This window comes from Paroedura picta, chromosome 5 (assembly GCF_049243985.1).
Source record: "Paroedura picta isolate Pp20150507F chromosome 5, Ppicta_v3.0, whole genome shotgun sequence".
Lineage (NCBI taxonomy): Eukaryota > Metazoa > Chordata > Lepidosauria > Squamata > Gekkonidae > Paroedura > Paroedura picta.
Window position 1 is genome coordinate 130,491,544 of NC_135373.1, and position 22,361 is coordinate 130,513,904.

The window sequence follows — 22,361 nt, forward strand, 5'->3', positions numbered from 1 at the left end:
GAAGCCTTGATAGCCAAGCTGCCTAATCGAGGTTCTTGTACAACACGCCAATTATCACATGGAGAGGAAACCCTTTTTAATGTTTATTTATTTACGGCAGCAAAGAAATAGACACAGGGGAGTTCCCAGATCTGTGCAGAGAACAATAGGGTTACATGTTGTTAAATACCCTTTCTTTGGAGGCTTGGAAAGATGATGCCTTTATGGGTGGGGTCTATAACCTGGGGTCTCTTCCCCCCTTTGTCATCTCATGGAAGCACCCTGCAGCTACGAGCCAGCCCCCACTAAGTTGCTGGAGAGGTCCAAGGAAAGCTGCTCATATGACTCCCCCCCAGCCCCCAATGTTTACATAAGCAGTAGAGACAAACACTTCTTCCATTCTTCCTGCCTTGGGATTAGGTCAGTTCGACATGAACGTAACATAAGCATTATCTACGGGGAGTCTCCTTCTGCAGGTTTATCAGAAACGATGTTCCAGAGAGACAGGGAAGCATTTTCTCGACTACAGGGCAGGCCTGCTGAACCAAAAGCAGTTCTGAATGCAAAGTCTTAGCTGAGCAAAAATTATAGAAATGTATCGCTCCCTCATCCCATCAACCTTGAGAGTCAGCTAAAGACCTCAGGACAAGTACTGGTGTTTCAAGAGAAGGCGGCCAAAAGAGTCAGGGAATAGTAAAGAAATTGTCCTTGAGCGTTTGAGAAGCACTGCAACGAAAGCCTCTCAGCATAAAGATTTTAAGTAACCGTGAATAGCTTAAGAAACTCTCATTGGCCTGACGTATAAGAACTGAAGTCTGTGCCTATACTGGTTTTACCTCAGTTATCTATACTGAATTACCTCAGGAATTTTACCCCTGATTTCACCTGACCTTTCCCCTCTGTGATGAATAAAACATTTTGTTCATTTGGAATATAAAAAAACTTCTCCAGTGCTGTTTAAGTTGTATAAGTTTAAGGAGGACTCCCGTTCTCTCCCCTTGGGTTCCAGGGCTGAGCAGAAAGGCAACGTATTAAAACTGTGACAGGGTGGGACAGCAAGAATCCTTCAGGAAAGGAGCAAATGCCTAACTAGGGCACCTCAGTCGTATAAGAGAAAGAAAAAGAGAGAGAAATTAGAGCCATAGAATCATAGAGTTGGAAGGGACCTCCTGGGTCATCTAGTCCAGGGATAGTCAACCTGTGGTCCTCCAGATCAGTGGTGCCCAACCATTTTATCACCGGGGACCACCCAACGCCTTTTACTGAGGCCTGGTGCGGGGGGGGGGGTAGTTTACTCCTCTACTCTCAACCCCTGCCCTAGCGCTCTCTGATCGCTATGGTAATGTTTAAACATCCCTTCAAAATAAGATACAGACACGCCACAACAATGAAGTGTGTTGTAAAGGGCTGGGGGGGATGAAGTAAAGGGCTGGGGGGGGAGAAGGCGTCCTTCGGAGCCCACCTCCAATAAGTCGAAGGACCACCTGTGGTCCGTGGCCCACAGGTTGGGGATCGCTACTCCAGATGATCATGGACTACAATTTCCATAAGCCCCTGCCAGCAAATGCTGGCAGGGGCTCATGGGAATTGTAGTCCATGGACATCTGGGGGACCACAGGTTGACTACCCCTGATTTAGTCCATCCCCCCAGACTATGCACAACACCCACAGCCCTATCGCTCATCCACTGTAACCTGTCTCCCCCTTGAACCTTCACAGAATCAGCCTCTCCGTCAGATGGCTATCCAGCCTCTGTTTAAAAATTTTCAAAGATGGAGAACCTACCACCTGCTGAGGAAGCCTGTTCCACTGTCCTGAGGGAGGGAAGTAGACAGGGCCCACCATACAATTGTGTGTGTGTGTGTGTGTGTGTGTGTGTGTGAGAGAGAGAGAGAGAGACAGAGACAGAGACAGAAAGAGAGCAGTATATTGAGTAGGATGTCTATGAGGATGCATGGAATATTGGCATCCTTTTATCGAAAATCGTGAATCTGTGTTCATCCTCTGTGCTTTATAAGCCCCTTAATCCTCTCTGCCGTTGAAAGGAGACACACAAATCCTCCTTCCTGTCTCCGGAGTCTAATACAACAAAATGTGTGGCGCCGACATCCTACTAGCTTCTCTGTTACTGTGCTGTTTCATGGTCTACCGTTTGTGGTTTGGAGAAACTCTGAGCATGGTAATATCACACCTTTTGCAGGACTAGGAATCATGGTGGGGCGGGAGAGAGAAGAAGGAAGTGACTGTGGCAGAACATGCGTGTTGCATCTATAGGATTCCAGGTTAATTCTACAGCATTTCTAGTCAAGGAATAGCAGGTTTTGCAATAGGCCTTGGAGAGCTGCTGCCAGTTGGAGCAGGTAGTACTGAGCTAGCTGGACTGATTGCCTGACTCAGTATACGGTAGCTTCATTGGCTAGGTCGCATAAGCAATACAGGGTTACTTCTATTAGTGGCTGACCCTGTACAAGCGAGTTCTGCCCTTGAGCAGAAACAATAACTGCTGGAGCTTAGTCCCTGTCCTTGGTGCTGAAATATACAGCCAAGTTATTTCTGCTTCTCCTTAGATTCAGGTGTGTAGTCGTGTGGGTCCAGAGGAGCAGAACAAGAGTCCGGTGGCACCTTTAAGTCCAACACAGTTTTATTTAAGGTATAAGATTTCATGTGCATCTGCAGAAGTGTGCATGTGCCTGAAAGCTTATAACTTGACCAAAACATGAGTGGTCTTAAAGGTGCCACTTTGCTGTGTTTCTCCTTAGAGTTTCTTGGGGAGAAGTGTGATGACACACCAAATAAAATGTTACAAAGATGGTGAGGGGTTTGGAGCCCAAGTCATATGAGGAAAGGTTGAGGGAGCTTGATCTGTTTAGCCTGGAGAGAAGATCACTAAGAGGTGATATGACAACCATTTTCAAATACTTGAAGGGCTTTCTGTTGCCCCAGAGGGTTGGACCAGAACCAATGGGTTGGAATTAATTCAAAAGAATTTTCGGCTAAACATCCGGAAGAAGTTCCTGACAGTTAGAGCAGTTCCTCAGTGGAACAGGCTTCCTCGGGAGGTGGTGCGTTCTCCTTCTTTGGAAGTTTTTAAGCAAAGGCTAGATAGTCATCTGACAGAAATGTTGATTTTGTGAATTTAGGCAGACTGTGAGTGGGTGGGCAAGAAGGGATGTCCCAGTGTTTGTCTCTTGTGGCCCTTCCTTGCATTCCCAGGGAATTCTTGATCGCCACTGTGGGATGGTAGGTGAATTTCCTCCAGGCCAGGCTAGATTCTGCAGATTTTGGGTGGAAGAATCACTTGGGCATGAAATTGGGGTCACTGTGGATGAGCAAGTAGTGGTGAGTGTCCTGAATCGTGCAGGGGGTTGGACTAGATGACCCTGGAGGTCCCTTTCAACTCGGTGATTCTATGATTTTACTAATCTGCCATATTGTCCGAAGACAGCTGGTCTTTGCTTAAAGAGTGCTTAGGAGAAATGTGCAAATTGGAGGCCCTCTTCTCCCTGTCTTTGAGGATGGGCCACATATTCTTTTGTTCGGGTGCCTAATTATTCTCGCAAGACAGGGGGAATAAGGGGGAACAATCGTCTTGGCCAGGGAAAGCGCTAGAGAATTGGACTATGGGGACCAATCTTGCGCCAATAAGGAGATCAATTAGATGATGTAATATATCTTCGCTATTTATATTGCCCTGGGTTTTGAATAAGGGATGTGTGGGAAGGAGGATTTTAATTGAATCGTATAATTCATCTCGTATCCACGGTGTATTTAGATGCGCTTATTCACCAGGGAACAGCTACGCTTTAATTGTCTGTACTTCATAAAGGATGTGCGCATGTGCGCATGTGCGCGTGCACGGAGCAGTCAGCTTGTAGCATATTAATTAGATGTTTCCTGGACAAGTTGCTTGGCCGAGTTGGCTTGACTGCTTTATAGATTTGTTGTTGTTTTTTTAATTGCTTGGATTAATGCTTTGCACAACTCAACTCAGGCATGCCCAACATGCCAAGCACGTTAGCTCAGGAATCCTTGCCACGACCCTATAAGGTAGGGTAGAATTATCCTTTTCCTATTGGGAGGGTGATGGAGTTAATAAGGATCGCTTAGACCAGGGATTCCCAAGTAGGGGAAGCTGAGAAACTAGTTTGTGGGTTTCAACTTGTTTTAGGCTCAGACCTAAAGTGGCAGACTCATGTTGGACCAGGGGTAGTCAAACTGCGGCCCTCCAGATGTCCATGGACTACAATTCCCACGAGCCCCTGCCAGCGAATGCTGGCAGGGGCTCGTGGGAATTGCAGTCCATGGACATCTGGAGGGCCGCAGTTTGACTACCCCTGTGTTAAACTGATTAAGGGCAGAGGGAGGAAAAAGGAGTGGTGACAAAGTGGGACTGAAGTTTGCACCTGCCCGAAATCCTCCCCCCCACCCAAAACTCTAGTGATTTGTCTTCAAATGGGGTTCCCTTCCACATTCAGAGACCCCACTGGAAGAACAAAACAGGGCCAGGGGTATAGCAGGGCTGGTGGTCACGTGCTTTCCCCCCCTGCTCCTTCAGCGCTTCATCTCCCTCCGCCTTCCTGCTTGATAGTCATCCAGATTCATCTGCCTAGGAGACTCTTAGGGAGTTGGGCCTCAGAGCTGGTCATGTGTCTGTGTGTGAGTTTGGCCGTGTGCTTGGCTTTCGCAGAGGAACCACGGGGGAGGAGGCAGCATTTAGCCAGCAACGGAAGTGACAATCTCGCCCTCGCTTTGCATGACATACAATTGTCACGCCTTGGGACTTGACAGCATCAGTATGGCAGATACACATTTCATTATTTCTGGTCAGCTCCTCTTGGGATTGAACTTGCTGGTGCCACAGCTTGAAGCTGTATGGTGCCCCTGGGGAAATCTGGCAAGACTCTTGCCTTCGAAGCTGCAGCAGAGCACCCAGGGTCCTTCTCCGATTGTTGCTGCCAGCTCAAAAAGATCCCAACGTCCTCCCAAGAGCTGGGCGCAGACGGAGCCCCTCCATTGGCCAGCTGTGCCTGCAAGAAGGCTTTGTGGAAGCCCCAGTTCCCAGTTAGATTTGAAGCACAAAGAATCAGCATCTGGGGTGGGGATGGCCACACTGTGGCTCCCCAGGCATCCGTGGACATTTGGAGAGCCACCGTTTGGCCACTTGGGTCTAGGTGAAGGTTCCAATCTCAGCTGCTGCTATAAGGAAACAAATATTTATCTATTTATTCTTTATTTTAGACATTTATTTCCTGCCGTTCCCCTCAGCAAGGAGCCAAAGCAGCTGGCGTCCCTCTCCTCTCCTCTATTTTATCCTCACTGCAACCCTGTGAGGTGGGTTAGGCTCAGAGAATATGACTGCCCGGAGGTCACCCAGTGAGATTTCCATGGCACAAGTGGGGATTCGAACCTGGGTCTTATCCTGTACCCGAAATGAAACGGGTGCATTAGGCACTCCCCATTGATGTCGTGGTTAAGAGCGGAGGCCTGTATTCTGTAGAGCCAGTTTTGATTCCCTGCTCCCCCCCCAACATGCAGCTGGCTGGGTGACCTTGGGCCAGTCAAGGTTCTCTCAGAACTCTCTCAGCCCCACCTGCCACACAAGGTGTCTGTTGTGGGGAGAGGAAGGAGAGGTGATTGTAAGCTGCTTGGAGACTCCTTCGGACAGTGAAATGCGGGGGATAAAAACCAACTCTTCCCTGTTCAAGTTGAATCTCCTACAAATGTATTGAGAAATGTATTGTTCCTAAATAGGGAAAACATCACATAGGCCTAGACCAGTGGTTCTCAACCTTCCTAATGCCATGACCCTTTAATACAGTTCCTCATATTGTGGTGACCCCCAACCATAAAATTATACAAGTGTTCTTTCACAGAAATTAAACCAAAACTGACCAATGGTGTGAAGATCCATGGTTCAGGATTGTATATAAATTGGGTTTTTTTCCGGGGTTTCTCAGTTCAGTTCTGCCTCTTGTCCCACCATGCCGATCTCGCTCTTTTCCGCTGCTCCTGACAGATGAACACTCTGTCTTGATCTACCCCACAAGGCTGTTGTGTGGATGGTGTGGATGGTTTCCTCCAGCCAGGCTGCTTGCCCTGCAGCAACCCCTGTGAAAGGGTCTTTCGACCCCCAAAGGGGTCCCAACCCCCAGGTGGAGAACCACTGCCCTAGAGGAAAGGAAAGAAATAACAGACCAGATCTAGATTTGCCCCCTGAATCCCCGCTGCCTAGTTAGAATAACTAGCCCCAAGATCCAGGGTAGTGCTCGTTTCAGTCAACAAATGGCAAACCTGATTCCAAACTTTTGGGAAGTTCACTGCTTCGGTGGGGTGGCGTGAAACACAGTGATTTGACACACAGGCAAAAATCTTCTTCTTGAAAGCCGTTCAGAACTCCTGAGGGAGGGAAGCCCAGCTGGGTGGCAAGAGAGTTATGACAAGAGCAAAACCCTTCTTGGTGCAAACGTCGCTGCGTTTGAAGTTCCTCTCTCATGGACCATCAAAGGCCAAGTTATTCAGAGGAGATGAAAAGATCACCTGACCCCGACTTTAGAGCAGCCAGACGGCAGAGATCTAAGCATCCCCGGAACCAATTAAGTCGGAAACCAAAAGGTTGAACTTTAAAGGTGGCCCTTTGCAGGGCTTAATTACAGAAACTGCATTTTGGAATTCCTGCAGAGGCAAGGGGCTCCGATTTAGCAATGAATGAAAAGAAGAGGATTTTCATCCTCGTGTGAAATAGCTGGAGATGTTATGCTTGATCTGAGGAGTGGGGAGTTGAGTTTTTCTGGTTTCGCCAGTTCATTGGCAACGGTGTTGTCGTACTCAGGGGTCCCGGACCTTTTTGGCATCTTTGGAATTTTGACACGGCATGCCGTAAAAAGGCTGGTGCAAAATGGCTGCCTCTGGAGGCGGAGTTAGCCACTAATAGATTGTTATAGTTTTACCTCTGTCACACAGCAAAGATTCTTGTGCCGTGGAGGCAGCTGCAGCCAAATCAAGATTTTAAAACTATCCGCACAGCCAATCTAATCTCCAGTAGCCATTCAGGCCTGTATAGCTTGGAGAGGAGACGACTGAGAGGGGATCTGGTAACCATCTTCAAGTATTTAAAAGGCTGCCATGTAGAGGGTGGAGCAGAGTTGTTCTCTCTTGCCCCAGTGGGACGGACCAGAACCAGTGGGATGAAATTAATGCAAAAGAAATTCTGTCTCAACATCTGGAGGTGGTGAGTTCTCCATCTTTGGACATTTTTAAACAGAGGCTGGACAGCCTTCTGATGGAGAGGCTGATTCTGTGAAGGCAAAGGGGTGGCAGGTTACAGTGGATGAGTGAAAGGGTTGTGAGTGTCCTGCATAGTGCAGGAGGTTGGATTAGATGACCCAGGAGGTCCCTTCCAACTCTACTATTCTATGATTCTATTATTCTAATTCGTTACAGCCGGTACATTTAACTAGTACTTATTTAGCCATGTGGGTGTTATACTGGAAAAAGGGTTTCAAAGACTTACAGTGACTCTTGCAGGTTAGGAGAGATTCATAACCTCCCTCGGGCCGAGGACTTGCATCTGTCCACAGGATGGTTAGGGAGGAAATCTGTCTTGGATGGCTGAATGCACAAGGTGGCCTTGGGCAAGGTATACCAGTTTCTTCCCCTTTTGCAAGATGGAAATCCATGAGCTGCAATTGTGCCAGAGGGCTGTAGAACAGCTTAGAGCACACGAATGAATGCGTGTCCTGAATGGCCTGTGATTTTTTTCAGATCTTGGAAGCTAAGTAGGGTCAAGGCTGGTTTGCACTTGGGTAGGAGACCCCCTAAGAAAATCTAGGGTCGCTGTACAGAGGGAGACCATAGCAAGTCACCACTAGTTGTCTCTCGCCTTGGAAACCCTGAAGTATCCCTATTAGTTGGACACAATTTGAGAATCCTTCCCCAATCACCAAGGGTCATTTTAAACTGATGTTTATATGATGTTTTGTTGTTAACCACTATCAGCCAGCTTGCTGGGAGCAGTGGTATATGAATCTAACAAATAGACAGACAGACAGACAGACAGACAGACAGACAGACAGACAGACAGGGGTGGCCACGTGCCCTGAGCCAAGCTCCTTGTATCCCATCACTTGCATTTCTGCTCTTGCAAGATTTTGTGTAACAAATTTCTGGACACTGCAGTGCATCAGGCTGCATGTTCTAGGTATTATGCGTGATCTTGGATAACCAATGTGTCTGATTAGGGTTCAACTTGCACATCACTGGATCCAAGCCATGGTTTCCAGTGTGGAAATGTTGTTCTTCCTTATACGGACACAAGTTCTCAAAGTCCCGCCTGTTACAACCAGCGTTAGATGTTCCAAGCTCTCACAACTTTGCTGCCTTCAGAAACGCAAGGAAGGCCTCTAGCCACGTGGGGACAGACATGGTTGGGACGGTCTATTCAGGGGACCGGTGCTCACACCTCACCTCCTTTCCTTTCCCCCTTGCAGAATGTGGCACCTTTCCAAGTGGCCGTGCGAGATGACAACTGCATCGTCATTTCCCTCGAGGCATCCGACGTGTTGAGCTCGTCTTCGATCTACGTCGTCAAGATCACCGGGGAATCCAAGAACTATTTTTACCAGTTCGAGGAGTTCAACAGCACTTTACCCAACCCTGTGGTTTTTAACGCCACCTACCATGGACTCTATTACATAGTGACTCTCATGGTGGTGAACTCAAATTTGGTTTCCAAGACGGCAAGATCCATCATTGTGCTAACCAGTAAGTGCTTTTGGACATTGCATTTATTTATTAATTGTCTTGGGGGGGGGGCTTCTGGCAGGAGCGGAGGTGCCTTTCTACCACCAACTCCTCTGCCAGACAAGGAAAAGGTTTATATTTAATATAGGTAGTAGGGAACAGTCAATCCCTCTTCCAAATTTGGAAATGACACAATCTCCACACGACACAGCATTTCCCCCCCTGAGTATATGTGTATGCTAGGGTTGACAGCTCTGGGTTGGGAAATATCTAGAGACTTTGGGGGTGGAGCCAGGAGTGGGTGGGATTTGGGGCAGGGAGGGGCCTCAGTGGTGTATAAAGCTATGGAGTCCACCCCCCAAAGCAGCCATTTTCTCCTGGGGAACTGATCTCTGCCACCTGGAGAGGAGCTGTCTTTACAAGGGGATCTTTAGACCCCACCTGGGGATGGCATCTTTATTGTATGCATTACTGTACAAGGGTTTCCAGGTCCCTCTTGGCCCATGGGGAGAAATGGGGGCTAGGGTTGCCAGATCCAGATTAAGAACCTCCTGGAGATTTGAAGCCTAGGGTGGACGAGGAACTCAGTGAGGGACAATAACACAGAGTCCTCCTTTTAAAGCATTCCTTTTCTCCAGGGGAACTAATCTGCATCTCTGTTTGGTGTAGTGGTTAGGAGTGCGGACTTCTAATCTGGCAAGCCAGGTTCGATTATGCTCTCCCCCCCACATGCAGCCAATTGGGTGGCCTTGGGCTTGCCACAGCACTGATAAAGCTGTTCTGACCAAGCTGTAAGATCAGGGCTTTCTCAGCCTCACCCACCTCACAGGGTGTCTATTGTGGGGAGAGGAAAGGGAAGGCGACTGTAAGCCGTTTTGAGCCTCCTTCGGGTAGAGAAAAGCGGCATATAAGAACCAACTCTTCTTCTTCTTCTTCTTCTTCTTCTTCTTCTTCTTCTTCTTCTTCTTCTTCTTCTTCTGGTTATGAGTTGTAATTCCAGGGATCTCCATCAGCAAAATAAAAGCCATTTATAAATGACTTAATGAGTGAGTGAGAAAAATGTGGAGAACATTGATAAATGATGGAATCCTCTTATTTAGAATATGAAACACATTATAGCTGGCATACTTACTGAAATTAAATTAATAAATTATGCCATGGGGAAAACAACTTGTCCTGCTCTGTGTTACAATCTCTCGTTTCTGTTGGCTGTGTAATGTTGGGCTATGCACATTATAAGGTTTCCAACACTGCCTCAGCAAATGCCAGGAGATTTGACAGGTAATATCTTGCAGTGGGATGTGCCATTGCTTCCAAGTGATGCTCTGGGCTCCCTCTCCTGGTCTCTATGGTTTTTGCCATAGAGACTAGGCAAACCTCCTAGAATGTCACTATGTGGAGGCCATTTTTCTCCCTGTCTTTAATTCCTTGGGGGTAGAAAATTGGGCTTGTAGGATGGTAATGCCCTGTTCTGGCCAGGTAATTGGGAGGCCCTGTATATAAGCATTTGTATATGGGGGAAAACCCGTATCTGAGAGAATGTTTGATTAGAAACCTTTTGAACATGCCAGATTTCTATGGGTTTTCTTTTAGTGTGCAAAGGCATTGAGCTGCCTGAGTCCCCCATATGTGAAGCAGAATAATTCAACCTTGATCCAGGCTCACTACCTCTGTGAGAACCAGGTGGAAGGAGGGGAAGGAAGGAAATTGGCAGCATTCGATCACGTTCAACAGTTCAATGCTATTCAATGCTGCATCTTTACTACGCTGATTCTTCATTACCTTTGTTGTCATGGTAACCCACGAGGCGCTAGCCATCCATAGCTGTCCCCCCCCCCTCCCGGTGCCATATGGCTCCCTATCTGTTAAATACCATTGGCATATTGAGACTGTAAGACAGCATATTGATGGAGGATGCGCTCAGTTCCGTTCCGGCGGGCCCCTCGTGTCACTTGACGTGCGGCTTTGATCCGGGCAGACATCCTGCTCCGAACCTGTCTGCTTTCGGCCGCCGTGGGACCCTGAGAACAAGGCCACCGACAAAGCCTGACTCTGTGAAAGCAGGACTGTCTGAGCAATTGGTCCCCTAGCTCTCCTCTGACATTTCGCAGCGATTCCTTGGGGCCTATTGATGTGTGCCAGAGGATTACGCATCACTGCCGCATTTCTTTTCAGCGGTGTGAGAATGGTGCGTAATGGAAGAACAACCATTTGGATCAAGCCCTAGCTGCGGGTGAGACACGTGCTTTCCCGCTTAGAACTCTCACAGTCTTCCAGTAAATGAGATTCCCAACATGGCACACATTATTATTTTTAAAATTTGTCTGTTGTCAAACCCTGTCCATCAAAAAACTTTGTGCTATCCTTCATGAACGAAATTGGGAAAGGATATACTTATTTATGGATTTCGTCCAGATTCCTGAAAGAAGTGGTTGTGGTGGAAAGTACCGTCAAGTTGCAGCCAACTTATGGTAATCCTATAGGGCAGGGGTAGTCAACCTGTGGTCCTCCAGATGTTCATGGACTACAATTCCCATGAGCCCCTGCCAGCATATGCTGGCAGGGGCTCATGGGAATTGTAGTCCATGAACATCTGGAGGTCCACAGGTGGACTACCCCTGCTATAGGTTTTTCAAGGCAAGAGAGGTTCAGAGGTGGTCTGCCATTCCCTGCCTCTGCGTTGCAGAGGTCTTGCATTCCAAGTACTAACTTGATTTATGAAATCCCCAGATGATTATGACCATTTTGCCATTGTGATACTACGACTACTACTAGGACAGTATATCGGAAGAGCAACCACTGACGAAGATAAAACAGAAAGCGTGTCACTTAACCTAGGATCCCGTTTTGGTTGACTCTTTATGTTTGATCATATATTTGACCATTTAGACTTTATGTTATAACCTTTTCACCTATAAACATAGAGAAGACTACCATATCATTGTGCCTTATGATTTCCTTGTTTCTTCTGAGTCCACGTTGAGGAATCCATGGTTCTATACTTAGTTTCTGAGATGTGACAAGATGGGTCCAGCCTTGGCCATCCTTATCTGAGGATTATTTTGACCTGAGTCAAAATAAGGGTGATCTAGATGTTTGTCGAAAAGATGACACAGAATGACAAGGAACCTATCCCAGGCAATATTCTTGTTCTATCAATATATATACTCAATTTTAATACAGTTTTATATATACACAAAGAAACAACCATAACGGTTTCTAGATCATTTCCATTTTCAATATCTTCTTCAGTGGCTGAGTCCTCCAGTATAAGATTGTTGTAACAATAGTGAAAGATCAGTGCAGAAAATCCTACAGTATTTCCTTATCTTGTTGTTGTTATGTGCGAAGTCGTGTCCGACCCATCGTGACCCCATGGACAATGATCCTCCAGGCCTTCCTGTCCTCTACCATTCCCCGGAGTCCATTTAAGTTTGCACCGACTGCTTCAGTGACTCCATCCATCCACCTCATTCTCTGTCGTCCCCTTCTTCTTTTGCCCTCGATCGCTCCCAGCATTAGGCTCTTCTCCAGGGAGCCCTTCCTTCTCATGAGGCGGCCAAAGTGTTTGAGTTTCATCTTCAGGATTTGGCCTTCTAAGGAGCAGTCAGGGCTGATCTCCTCTAAGACTAACAGGTTTGTTCGCCTTGCAGTCCAAGGGTATTTCCTTATATTAGTGTTTTAATAATATCAATAGGCCATCGGCTCAAAGGTATTGGGGAATGTTAGTCAAAGACCATTTCCAGCCTGAGCCATCCTGCTCTGGGGATCCAAAGGTACTTGAAATAAGGGTGATCTAGATATTTGCCGCAAAGATGAGGCAGAACAGTAAATATAAGCAGCCATGGTTTTTCAGACCGATAGTTCATGTAGACTAGATGTTCACTAGACCTGTGCTCTACACAGTACACAACCAGTGGGTCACCCAAAGCACAGAGCTGGAGATCCCTGAACTAGGGTATAACCCCTACGTAGTGGAAGAAAGCACTATCGAGTCACAGTCAAATTTTGGGGACCCTGTAGGGTTTTCAAACTGGTAGGGCAGGCATTCTCAACCAGGGTTTCATGAAGCCTTGGAGCTTCTTGACAGCTCTGGAAGGCTTTCCTGAATGGATGGGAGTTCATTAATTTTTAATATATCTTTTAAATTTGTTAAACATTTATTACTATTACTATTTAGATTTAGATTTAGATTTAGATTTAGATTTAGATTTAGATTTAGATTTAGATTTAGATTTATTACTCGCCTCTCCCCGGAGGATTGAGGTGAGTTATTCAAGAGAAATGACCATATATGGTCATGTCAACCCGCCCCCCCCCCAATGGCCAATGATGGTCCTGAGGAGGGTGGGAAGGGGAGGGGCCCAGGTTGGCATGTCCATCACTATGCTTCCCAACCATATCTTGCACAATCGGGCCATGTCTGGGGTTCCTCGAAGTCTGAAGAATGTTTTAGGGATTTCTCGATGGAAAAAAATGTTGAGAATGGCTGCTGTAGGGTTTTCAAGGGCTGTGGTGAAGAAAGGTGGTTTCCCATTGCCTGCTCCTGCATCATGATCATGAACGTCCTTAGTGGTCTCTCATCCAAGTACTAACCAGAGCTGAACCTACTTAGCTTCCAAGAACCTATGAGACCTGTCCTTTTCTTATTAAGTTGGCTTTCGATTAATTCCTCAGAGTTTGTCAGCCCAGGGCTGCCCAAAGCCACAGATGAAAACATTCATAGACGGGATAATAACCTTTCTTTTCTTTTTAACAGTGTGTCCCTCAGTTACCGAAACAGCACTGTGGATGAGCCCTTCATATAGCCCTCCAATTTATCCATTCGTAGCCGACTATTCCCTAATGATTTATTAAAATTAACGCTGGGCTAATTTATAACTAATCCTAAAGGAGAAACATCTGGGGAACACATTTCTCCATTTATTCCAAGTAATTAAATGTTGACTAAGAATGAGTTCTTTAATTACCAGCTATCTCTGCAGTTTCTTAGAGAGGCAGGAAAGCCTTATTCAGGGGGAGTCCAAAGGTATATTGTTCAATACAGTACTAGGGTCTGTCTTTCATATAGAATCACTGAACCATAGAGTTGGAAGGGGCCATACAGGCCATCTAGTCCAACCCCCTGCTCAATGCAGGATCAGCCCAGAGTATCCTAAAGCATCCAAGAAAAGTGTGTATCCAACCTTTGCTTGAAGACTGCCAGTGAGGGGGAGTTCACTACCTCCTTAGGCAGCCTATTCCACTGCTGAACTATTGTAACTGTGAATTTTTTTTTCCTGATATCTAGCCTATATCGTCGTAGTTGTAGTTTAAACCGATTACTGCGTGTCCTCTCCTCTGCAGCCAGCAGAAACAGCATCCTGCCCTCCTCCAAGTGACAACCTTTCAAATACTTAAAGAGGGCTATCATGTCCCCTCTCAACCTCCTTTTCTCCAGGCTGAACATTCCCAAGTCCCTCAACCTATCTTCATAGGGCTTGGTCCCTTGGCCCCAGATCATCTTCGTCGCTCTCCTCTGTACCCTTTCAATTTTATCGACGTCCTTCTTGAAGTGAGGCCTCCAGAACTGCACACAGTACTCCAGGTGTGGTCTGACCAGTGCCGTATACAATGGGACTATGACATCTTGTGATTTTGATGTGATGCCCCTGTTGATACAGCCCAAAATGGCATTCGCCTTTTTTACTGCTGCATCACACTGCCTGCTCATGTTTAGTTTACAATCCACAAGTACACCAAGGTCTCGTTCACACACAGTGTTACCTAGAAGCGTATCCCCCATCCAGTAGGCATGCTTTTCATTTTTCTGACCCAGATGCAGAACTTTACACTTATCTTTATTAAATTGCATCTTTTTCTCATTTGCCCATTTTTTCATGGTGTTCAGAACTCGTTGAACTCTGTCTCTATCTTCCGGAGTATTTGCCAGTCCTCCCAATTTGGTGTCATCTGTAAACTTGATGAGTAGTCCCTCCACCCCCTCATCTAGATCATTAATAAATATGTTAAAAAGTACCGGGCCGAGCACCGAGCCCTGAGGTACCCCGCTACTCACCTCTTTCCAGTCTGATGAAACTGGAGAGAAAAACTTTATATCCAGCCATGGCATTAACCAAAGCCACAGTGCTGCTGGTGGATAGCTAGGGTTACCAGTTGCCTGTTGATTACTGCTCTTGTGTCTGCCACTCCATGAGGAGTGGCCATGAGGGGGGAAGGATAAAAACATACGCCACCTTCCTCCGTCCCAGTGTGTCACTTCCAGATATAACCTGGAAATGGAAATGGGCAACTCTAGGAATTGCTGGGAATTTCGTGGTTTGATTCAGGCTTCTCTGGCAATGCCCTCTGGGCTGAAAGAGAAAGGAAAGCAGCATTTGTCAAGGTAAGCCAATATCGGAGAGACTTTGTGACATGAATCCTGGCTTAACAATCAGGTCACAGTTGACATAAACCAGCCTTTCGCAATGTTGTTAACATTGAGAAACCCCTGAAACATTCTTCAGGCTTTGACAAACTCCAGAAGTGATGCAGTGAGGATAGTGGAAGCATGGCCACACCCCTTGGAAAAGCAGCTGAGTGGGCATGCCCGGATCAGTCACTGTCAGGGTGGATTCAGCTAGGGAGTACCAGCAGGCACCAATGAGAGGGGGGATCTCTTGAGGGATGGGGAGGATGGCCAATGGGACATGGAAGGAAGGGGGGGAGGTTAGGCAGGGAGATGCCAGAAAAGAGGCCAGAAAAGAGGCCAGAACAGGCAGGACGTGACAAATCCTTCCTTCCTTCCTTCCTTCCTTCCTTCCTTCCTTCCTTCCTTCCTTCCTTCCTTCCTTCCTTCCTTCCTTCCTACCTACCTACCTACCTACCTACCTACCTACCTACCTATCTATCTATCTATCTATCTATCTACCTATCTAGTTTCCCTCCCTCCGTCCTCTTATGTATCCCCAGATTAGACTGAGTTTGTCAAATCTTGGAAGCCAAGCAAGTTTGCCTATAATTAGTACCTGGATGGAATACCACCAAGGAAGACCTGGGTTGCTCTGCACAGGGAAGCAATGACCAACCACCCCTGCTCTTCTCTTGCCTCTAAAGCCCTGTGAAGCTTTACCATGAGTCTGTTGCCACTTGACGGCACTTTATCATTATTATTATCCACCTGCAAGTGGAGGCCCATGAGTGAATCCCATTCCCCCCCCCCCAGCCCCACTAGTTTCACTGACTTCAGGGGCCTCTGCTCAGCTTTTCTATTAGATGCCCTCCGGAATGTGTAGAATCATCTGCATACTTCCGGAAAATTAAGTATAATCTGACCAACATCCTGTCGAAATCTAGCATAAAAGTGTTGAGCCATAGCTTGCTAATTGCTGATACTGGGAAACCTCAGCAAAGCTTAAATTGATGAGGCAAAGTCAGGAATGAGGTTGCACAGTGAGCTGTTTCCTGCTGGAAATTGAAAATTAGCGTATTGTGTGTCTGTGTGTTTGTGTGTAGGGAGGGGTCTTCTGTTAGCTGAGCCCTGCCTGGAATTTACCAGCCGATTCTCATTTGGGGGAGGGGGGGGTTGTCTCCCCGGCCTCTTCCTTACTGCCAAGCCGCCGTTCCACAGCAGTCACTTTTACTGCTCAGCAGGAGCAATGGGTCTTCAAAGGAGGATTTTCTACATGGCTGCTGCTGGGTTTCATTTCCTCATCATAATTCCCCATATAAAATTTACTGCAAATTACAGTATTTGCAATAAACTCAGAAGCACGTTAGCATTGCCGGAAAGTCATTTGGGGAAAAGAAAGTAAAACAGCCTTTGAGCAGTGCAAGGTGTGTGTGTGTGTGTGTGTGTGTGAGTGAGGTAACAGCTGGTGTGGAGCCAGTTTCCTTGAATTTAAGAGCAGGGATTGTGGCTCTATGGTAGAGCGTTTGCCTTGCGTGCAGAAGGTCCCAAGTTCAATCCTTGACATCTACAGTTAAAAGGACCTTCCTTCCTTCCTAATGCAAATTATCTTTGTCTGAGACCCTGGAGAATAAGACTGGACAACACTGACCATAATAGACCAGTGTGTGGTGCAGAAGTTAAGAGAGGTGGCTTCTAATCTGGCGAGCCGGATTTGATTCCTGCGGGTTGTCCACACTTTCAGCTTCGCCACTGCCTGATCCGGAAGGGAAAGCCAGCACGAGGCAGTGGGATAATGCGGCAGGGATCTCCAATCAGGAAGCAGCCAAATGCACGGTTATGATCCTGCTTTAACAAGCAGGAGGCAGCACATGTATTATGCCTCTGTGCGGAATCGGCCTAAGAAAGACTCAAATGGGTAGCCGTGTTGGTATGAAGTAGCACAATAAAATCAGAATCCAGTAGCACCTTTAAGACCTTGAATAAATCTTTGTTGGTCTTAAAGGCGTTACTAGACTCTGATTTTATCGGTCTAAGAAAGGAGAGAGTTGCAGCTGATAGAAGGCAGTTTTCACACTGCAAGACCGGGGTCTGTGAGCACCCCCAGGCACTTCAGCTGCTGGTTAGAGGTGAGAGCACAGCTCCCACAGTGCGAATTGGCCCACAAGCATGATCGAAGCTAATCCCTGAGTTTATTAAATACCAGAGTGAACTCAGCAGCGTGAGCCTCACTCTAGTTCAGTGATACATTCAAGATCTTAGCTTTCTTCCTGGAAATCCATTTTAAATCTCAAAACCCAACTTGTGTACTCCTTTCTCCATCTCAGGGAGACAAATATCTAGGAGTCATAGTAGACCATACACTGGACACGAATCAGCAGTGTGACTCAGTGGCTAGAAAGGCAAATGGGATTGGGGGCTGTATCAAAAGGCATAGAGCGTCCAGATCATGCGAGGTGACGATACTGCTTTACTCTACTCTGGTAAGGCCTCATTTGGAGTATGGTGTTTAGTTTTGGCCACCACAACAGAAGAAAGTGGTAAGCCCTGGAGGCCTCACTTCAAGAAAGACGTAGATAAAATTGAAAGGGTACAGAAGAGAGCGACGAAGATGATCTGGGGCCAAGGGACCAAGCCCTATGAAGATAGGTTGAGGGACTTGGGAATGTTCAGCCTGGAGAAAAGGAGGTTGAGAGGGGACATGATAGCCCTCTTGAAGTATTTGAAAGGGTGTCACTTGGAGGAGGGCAGGATGCTGTTCCCATGGGCTGCAGAGGAGAGGACACGCAGTAATGGGTTTAAACTTCAAGTACAACGATATAGGCTAGATATCAGGGGAAAAAAGTTCACAGTCAGAGTAGTTCAGCAGTGGAATAGGCTGCCTAAGGAGGTGGTGAGCTCCCCCTCACTGGCAGTCTTCAAGCAAAGGTTGGATACACACTTTTCTTGGATGCTTTAGGATGCTCTGGGCTGATCCTGCGTTGAGCAGGGGTTGGACTAGATGGCCTGTATGGCCCCTTCCAACTCTATGATTCTTTGATTCTATAAACTGGCCTGTGTCTAGAGGCCTACAAAGATGGTGAGGGGTTTGGAGGCCAAGACGTATGAGGAAACGTTGAGGGAGCTTGGCCTGTTTAGTCTGGAGAGGAGATGACTAAGAGGTGATATGATATCCATCTTCAAATACTTGAAGGGCTGTCATACAGAAGATGGATCAGAGTTGCTTTCTGTTGCCCCAGAGGATCGGACCAGAACCAATGAGTTGAAATTAATTCAAAAGAATTTTCAACTAAACATCTAGAAGAAGTTCCTGACAATCTGAGCAGTTTCTCAGTGGAACAGGCTTCCTCGGGAGGTGGTGGGTTCTTCTTTGGAAGTTTTAAAGCAGAAGCTGGATAGCCACCTCACAGAAAAGTTGATTCTGTGAACTTAGGCAGATTGTGAATGGGTGGGCAGAAATGGTTTGCTATTTCCTCACTCTGCAGAATGACCCTCGTATCTCTTGGGGTCTCCCATCCAAATACTTATTGGGGCCAACCCAAAGTTGGGCTAGTGTAGACTATCCAGGTCAGTGTATAGTATTCTCTAGCAATCCCTATATTTATGGTATTTCCAGAAAAAGTATAGTTGCTGCTAATGGTAGCGCAGTTATCTCATGGCGACCCCTGGTGGTGTTTCCTGGACTAAAGAGGCTCCTAAGTGCTTTGTTTATGGATATTGGTTTATGGGTACTGGTTTTAGTTGTTCATTGACCACCCAGATTTTATTGTTTTATTGTCGGTGTACATCGAAATGGTTGTTCACCGTCCCAAGGCTGTATACAAATCGATATAATAAATAAACAGCAAGCCAACATCCTTCACTATTCTCTTTATGAACATTCAAATATCTTGAAACAATTTACCATGAGATTTCAACTTTATCTGCCCTGGCTGTGTGCTCATCCTTTGCCTCAATTAAGAGGGCAACTTTTTTGGACTAGGGTTATGGCTGCCAGGTCCCTCTGTCAACTGGCAGGGGCTAGGGTGGGAACTTACTATTAATTTTATTATATTTTTATACCTCACCCCCCCTGCAGCTCAGGGCAGCTTACGGTGGACTCATAGAACAATACAGAGACTATAATTTTGAACTGATAACATTTCACCACGTTGATTGCATGGTCTATTGTTGGCGAGGAAGATCTGATGGTTCAGTGTTCAGAGCATAAGCATTCGCCATGTGATTTGTGCTCCCTCCTCCCACTTAGAATCACAGAATCATAGAGTTGGAAGGGGCCATACAGGCCATCTAGTCCAACCCCCTGCTCTATGCAGGATCAGCCCAAAGCATCCTAAAGCATCCAAGAAAAGTGTGTATCCAACCTTTGCTTGAAGACTGCCAGTGAGGGGGAGCTCACCACCTCTTTAGGCAGCCTATTCCACTGCTGAACTACTCTGACTGTGAAATCTTTTTCCTGATTTCTAGCCTATATCGTTGTACTTGAAGTTTAAACCCATTACTGCGTGTCCTTTCCTCTGCAGCCAATGGGAACAGCATCCTGCTCTCCTCTAAGTGACAACCTTTCAAATACTTCTGTATTACAGTTTGAGGGGGGCATGTTTTTTAATAGTTTTAAATTGTTTTAGGAGTCTGTTCTGTATTATGTATGTCCAGATGTGTTTTTAAGGGGGGTTTAATGGGTTTTTTAACAGACGTAAGCCGCCAGGAGCCAGTTATGAGAGTGGCAGGCAATAAGTCATAATAATAATAATAATAATAATAATAATAATAATAATAATAATAATAATAATAATAATAATAACCATTAACAGCATAACTGTGGTATATAATACCAGAATCAGGACTCAGGTTATGTCACTGGCAATGTGACATTGTCACTTCCAGCATGCACTGGACGTCATGTAGTAATGCTGTGGCTACATTCTGGTATTTGACTAAAAACTCTATGGTAAAAATAGATTCTACCATAGAGTTTTCTCTGAATAGCAGAGTGTCACTGTGATGCCGCTGACATTGCAGGCAGCATAGCTTGGGCCTCTCTCTCTCCTGGTAAGTCCCTCCCACTGGTCAGCCCATCAGCAGTGGGGGGACAGAACCTGGCACTAGGGGACCCCTGCCTCCACGGGGGAGGGAGGCTGGTAACCCTACCTACAGCACATTGAGAACTCTATCGAACATTTATGAAGTATTGTCATTATTAATATGTACCTACATGGACTTCTTATGGAGAGGAATAGTGGAACATGGGCGGGAATAAAGGATCTGATTTGTCAGAGTATATGACAAATGGAAGGCTTGCCTTGATCTCTTTAAAAAAACAACAACAAAGCACAGGACCACAACGTAATTCAGCAACAGAAAGAACGCCGTGCAGTTGCAAGATTCCGGTCCTCATGAGCCTCCTAATGAGGATGCTTGTTAAAAATGCCATCCCGAGGGAGTTTTCTCCATTTTCCTGAGCTTTTAATGCCATGGATCTCTTCTCCTAAAGGCTGTCTCAAAACCAACTCGTGAGCTTTTGAAGATCAAAAAGAGCCTGTTTGACAGCCAGGGAGGTAAGCCGCGGAAAGCGTAGTTATCATGCAGTAACACTGCTGCCGTGGGACACCTTCGCTGAAGCCGCTGTTACGAATTACTCTCCTGGCGGCTTTAATCTGCCTCCTTCCACTTCCTGTGGGTAGGACAGACAGGAAGAGCCCTACGCCTTCCTCGTCTCCCGTCTAGTCGGTGTATTTAAAGATAAGCACTCGTTCTCCAGATTGCAAAGCAGATTTAGTCTCTGCCTCTGGCCTTGGCGGGGTGTCGTTCGCTTCCGCTGTTGGTATATTCTCCCAGAAGCCACCTGAACATGGCCGTCTAAGCAATATTCTGCACGGGTGAGCTTGCTGCTAGGAGGAAACCAGAAGACGGCAGGAAAGGGAGACAGTTCTCAACGCCTTCCGCGGAATCAAATCGTCGGGTAATCAGATCAAGAGGTCTCCGCCAAAATAAATTTGCAATAAAAAGGAATTCGGCTCCTGCTCTTTATTTTATGTTCTCCTGGATGACATCAGGCGGTAATTCAGTTACGCGCTCTATAAAGCTGCTGTAATTAATAAATTGTTACGCGATGATAGAAAAGGAAGGGCTGGGAAGTTTATGGAGCAATGTGGGAGAAGAGTAATTCAGTAGGCCTTTACACAGCACTGTGGTCAAATGAATAATTTCTGGGTTTGAAGTCACGCAGGGAGTTTGCTTCCTACTAAATCGGACCCTCAATCCATCCTGGTCAGGTTTGTCTGCTGAGATGTGCAGCGTTTCATAGAATCGTAGAATCATAGAGTTGGAAGGGGCCATGCAGGCCATCTAGTCCAACCCCCTGCTCAACGCAGGATCAGCCCAAAGCATCCTAAAGCATCCAAGAAAAGTGTGTATCCAACCTTTGCTTGAAGGCTGCCAGTGAGTCTCAGTCCAAGAACTCTCACATCTCCAGGGTCTCAGTCCAAGAACTCTCACATTTCCTACTGCTCGGTCCTTTTAAAGCGGGGATGCCAGGAACAGAACCTGGGACCTTCTGTATGCAAAGCAGAGGCTCTTCCACTGAGCCACAGGCCATCCGCATCCGTACGTCCTGCTCAGCCTTTCCCAAAGATGATGTGCTTGCTGTCAAGGCATTGTTGACCAAGACGTCAGTGGGTGCTTCCCTTGTTCGTGTGAACGTCCCTGTGTGCCGAAAGCATTGCATGCCCGAGATCCTAGATCTTGGAAGCTAAGCAGAGTCAGGCCTGGTTAGACCTTGCATGGGAAGCCCTCAACGAAGTCCAGGGGTGTGACAAGGAGGCAGGCAGTGGCAAACCACCTGTGAACATTGTCTTGAAAATCCTGCGACTTGATGGCATTTCCCACCACTGCTGAAGGCTCATCAGTTTGGTGTAGTGGTTATGAGTGCGGACTTCTAATCTGGCATGCTAGGTTCGATTCTGCACTCCCCCACATGCAGCCAGCTGGGTGACCTTGGGCTCATCAAAGCACTGATAAAGCTGTTCTGACCAAGCAACAATATCAGGGCTCTCTCAGCCTCACCCACCCCACAGGGTGTCTGTTGTGGGGAGAGGAAAGGGAAGGCGACTGTAAGCCAGTTCTCCTTCTCCTTCTCCTTCTCCTTCTCCTTCTCCTTCTCCTTCTCCTTCTCCTTCTCCTTCTCCTTCTCCTTCTCCTTCTCCTTCTCCTTCTCCTTCTCCTTCTCCTTCTCCAGGGGTCTCCAGACTTCTGA

General features: G+C 46.7%; 1 protein-coding gene across 1 annotated transcript in view; it reads left to right on the forward strand.

Moving 5' to 3' along the window:
- The window catches only part of PTPRO (protein tyrosine phosphatase receptor type O), a 147,633-nt gene that overhangs the window by 59,767 nt on the left and 65,505 nt on the right, over positions 1-22,361 (forward strand). The window contains 1 exon segment of the mRNA XM_077340691.1: positions 8,466-8,739. Coding sequence (XP_077196806.1) covers positions 8,466-8,739 — 274 coding nt within the window.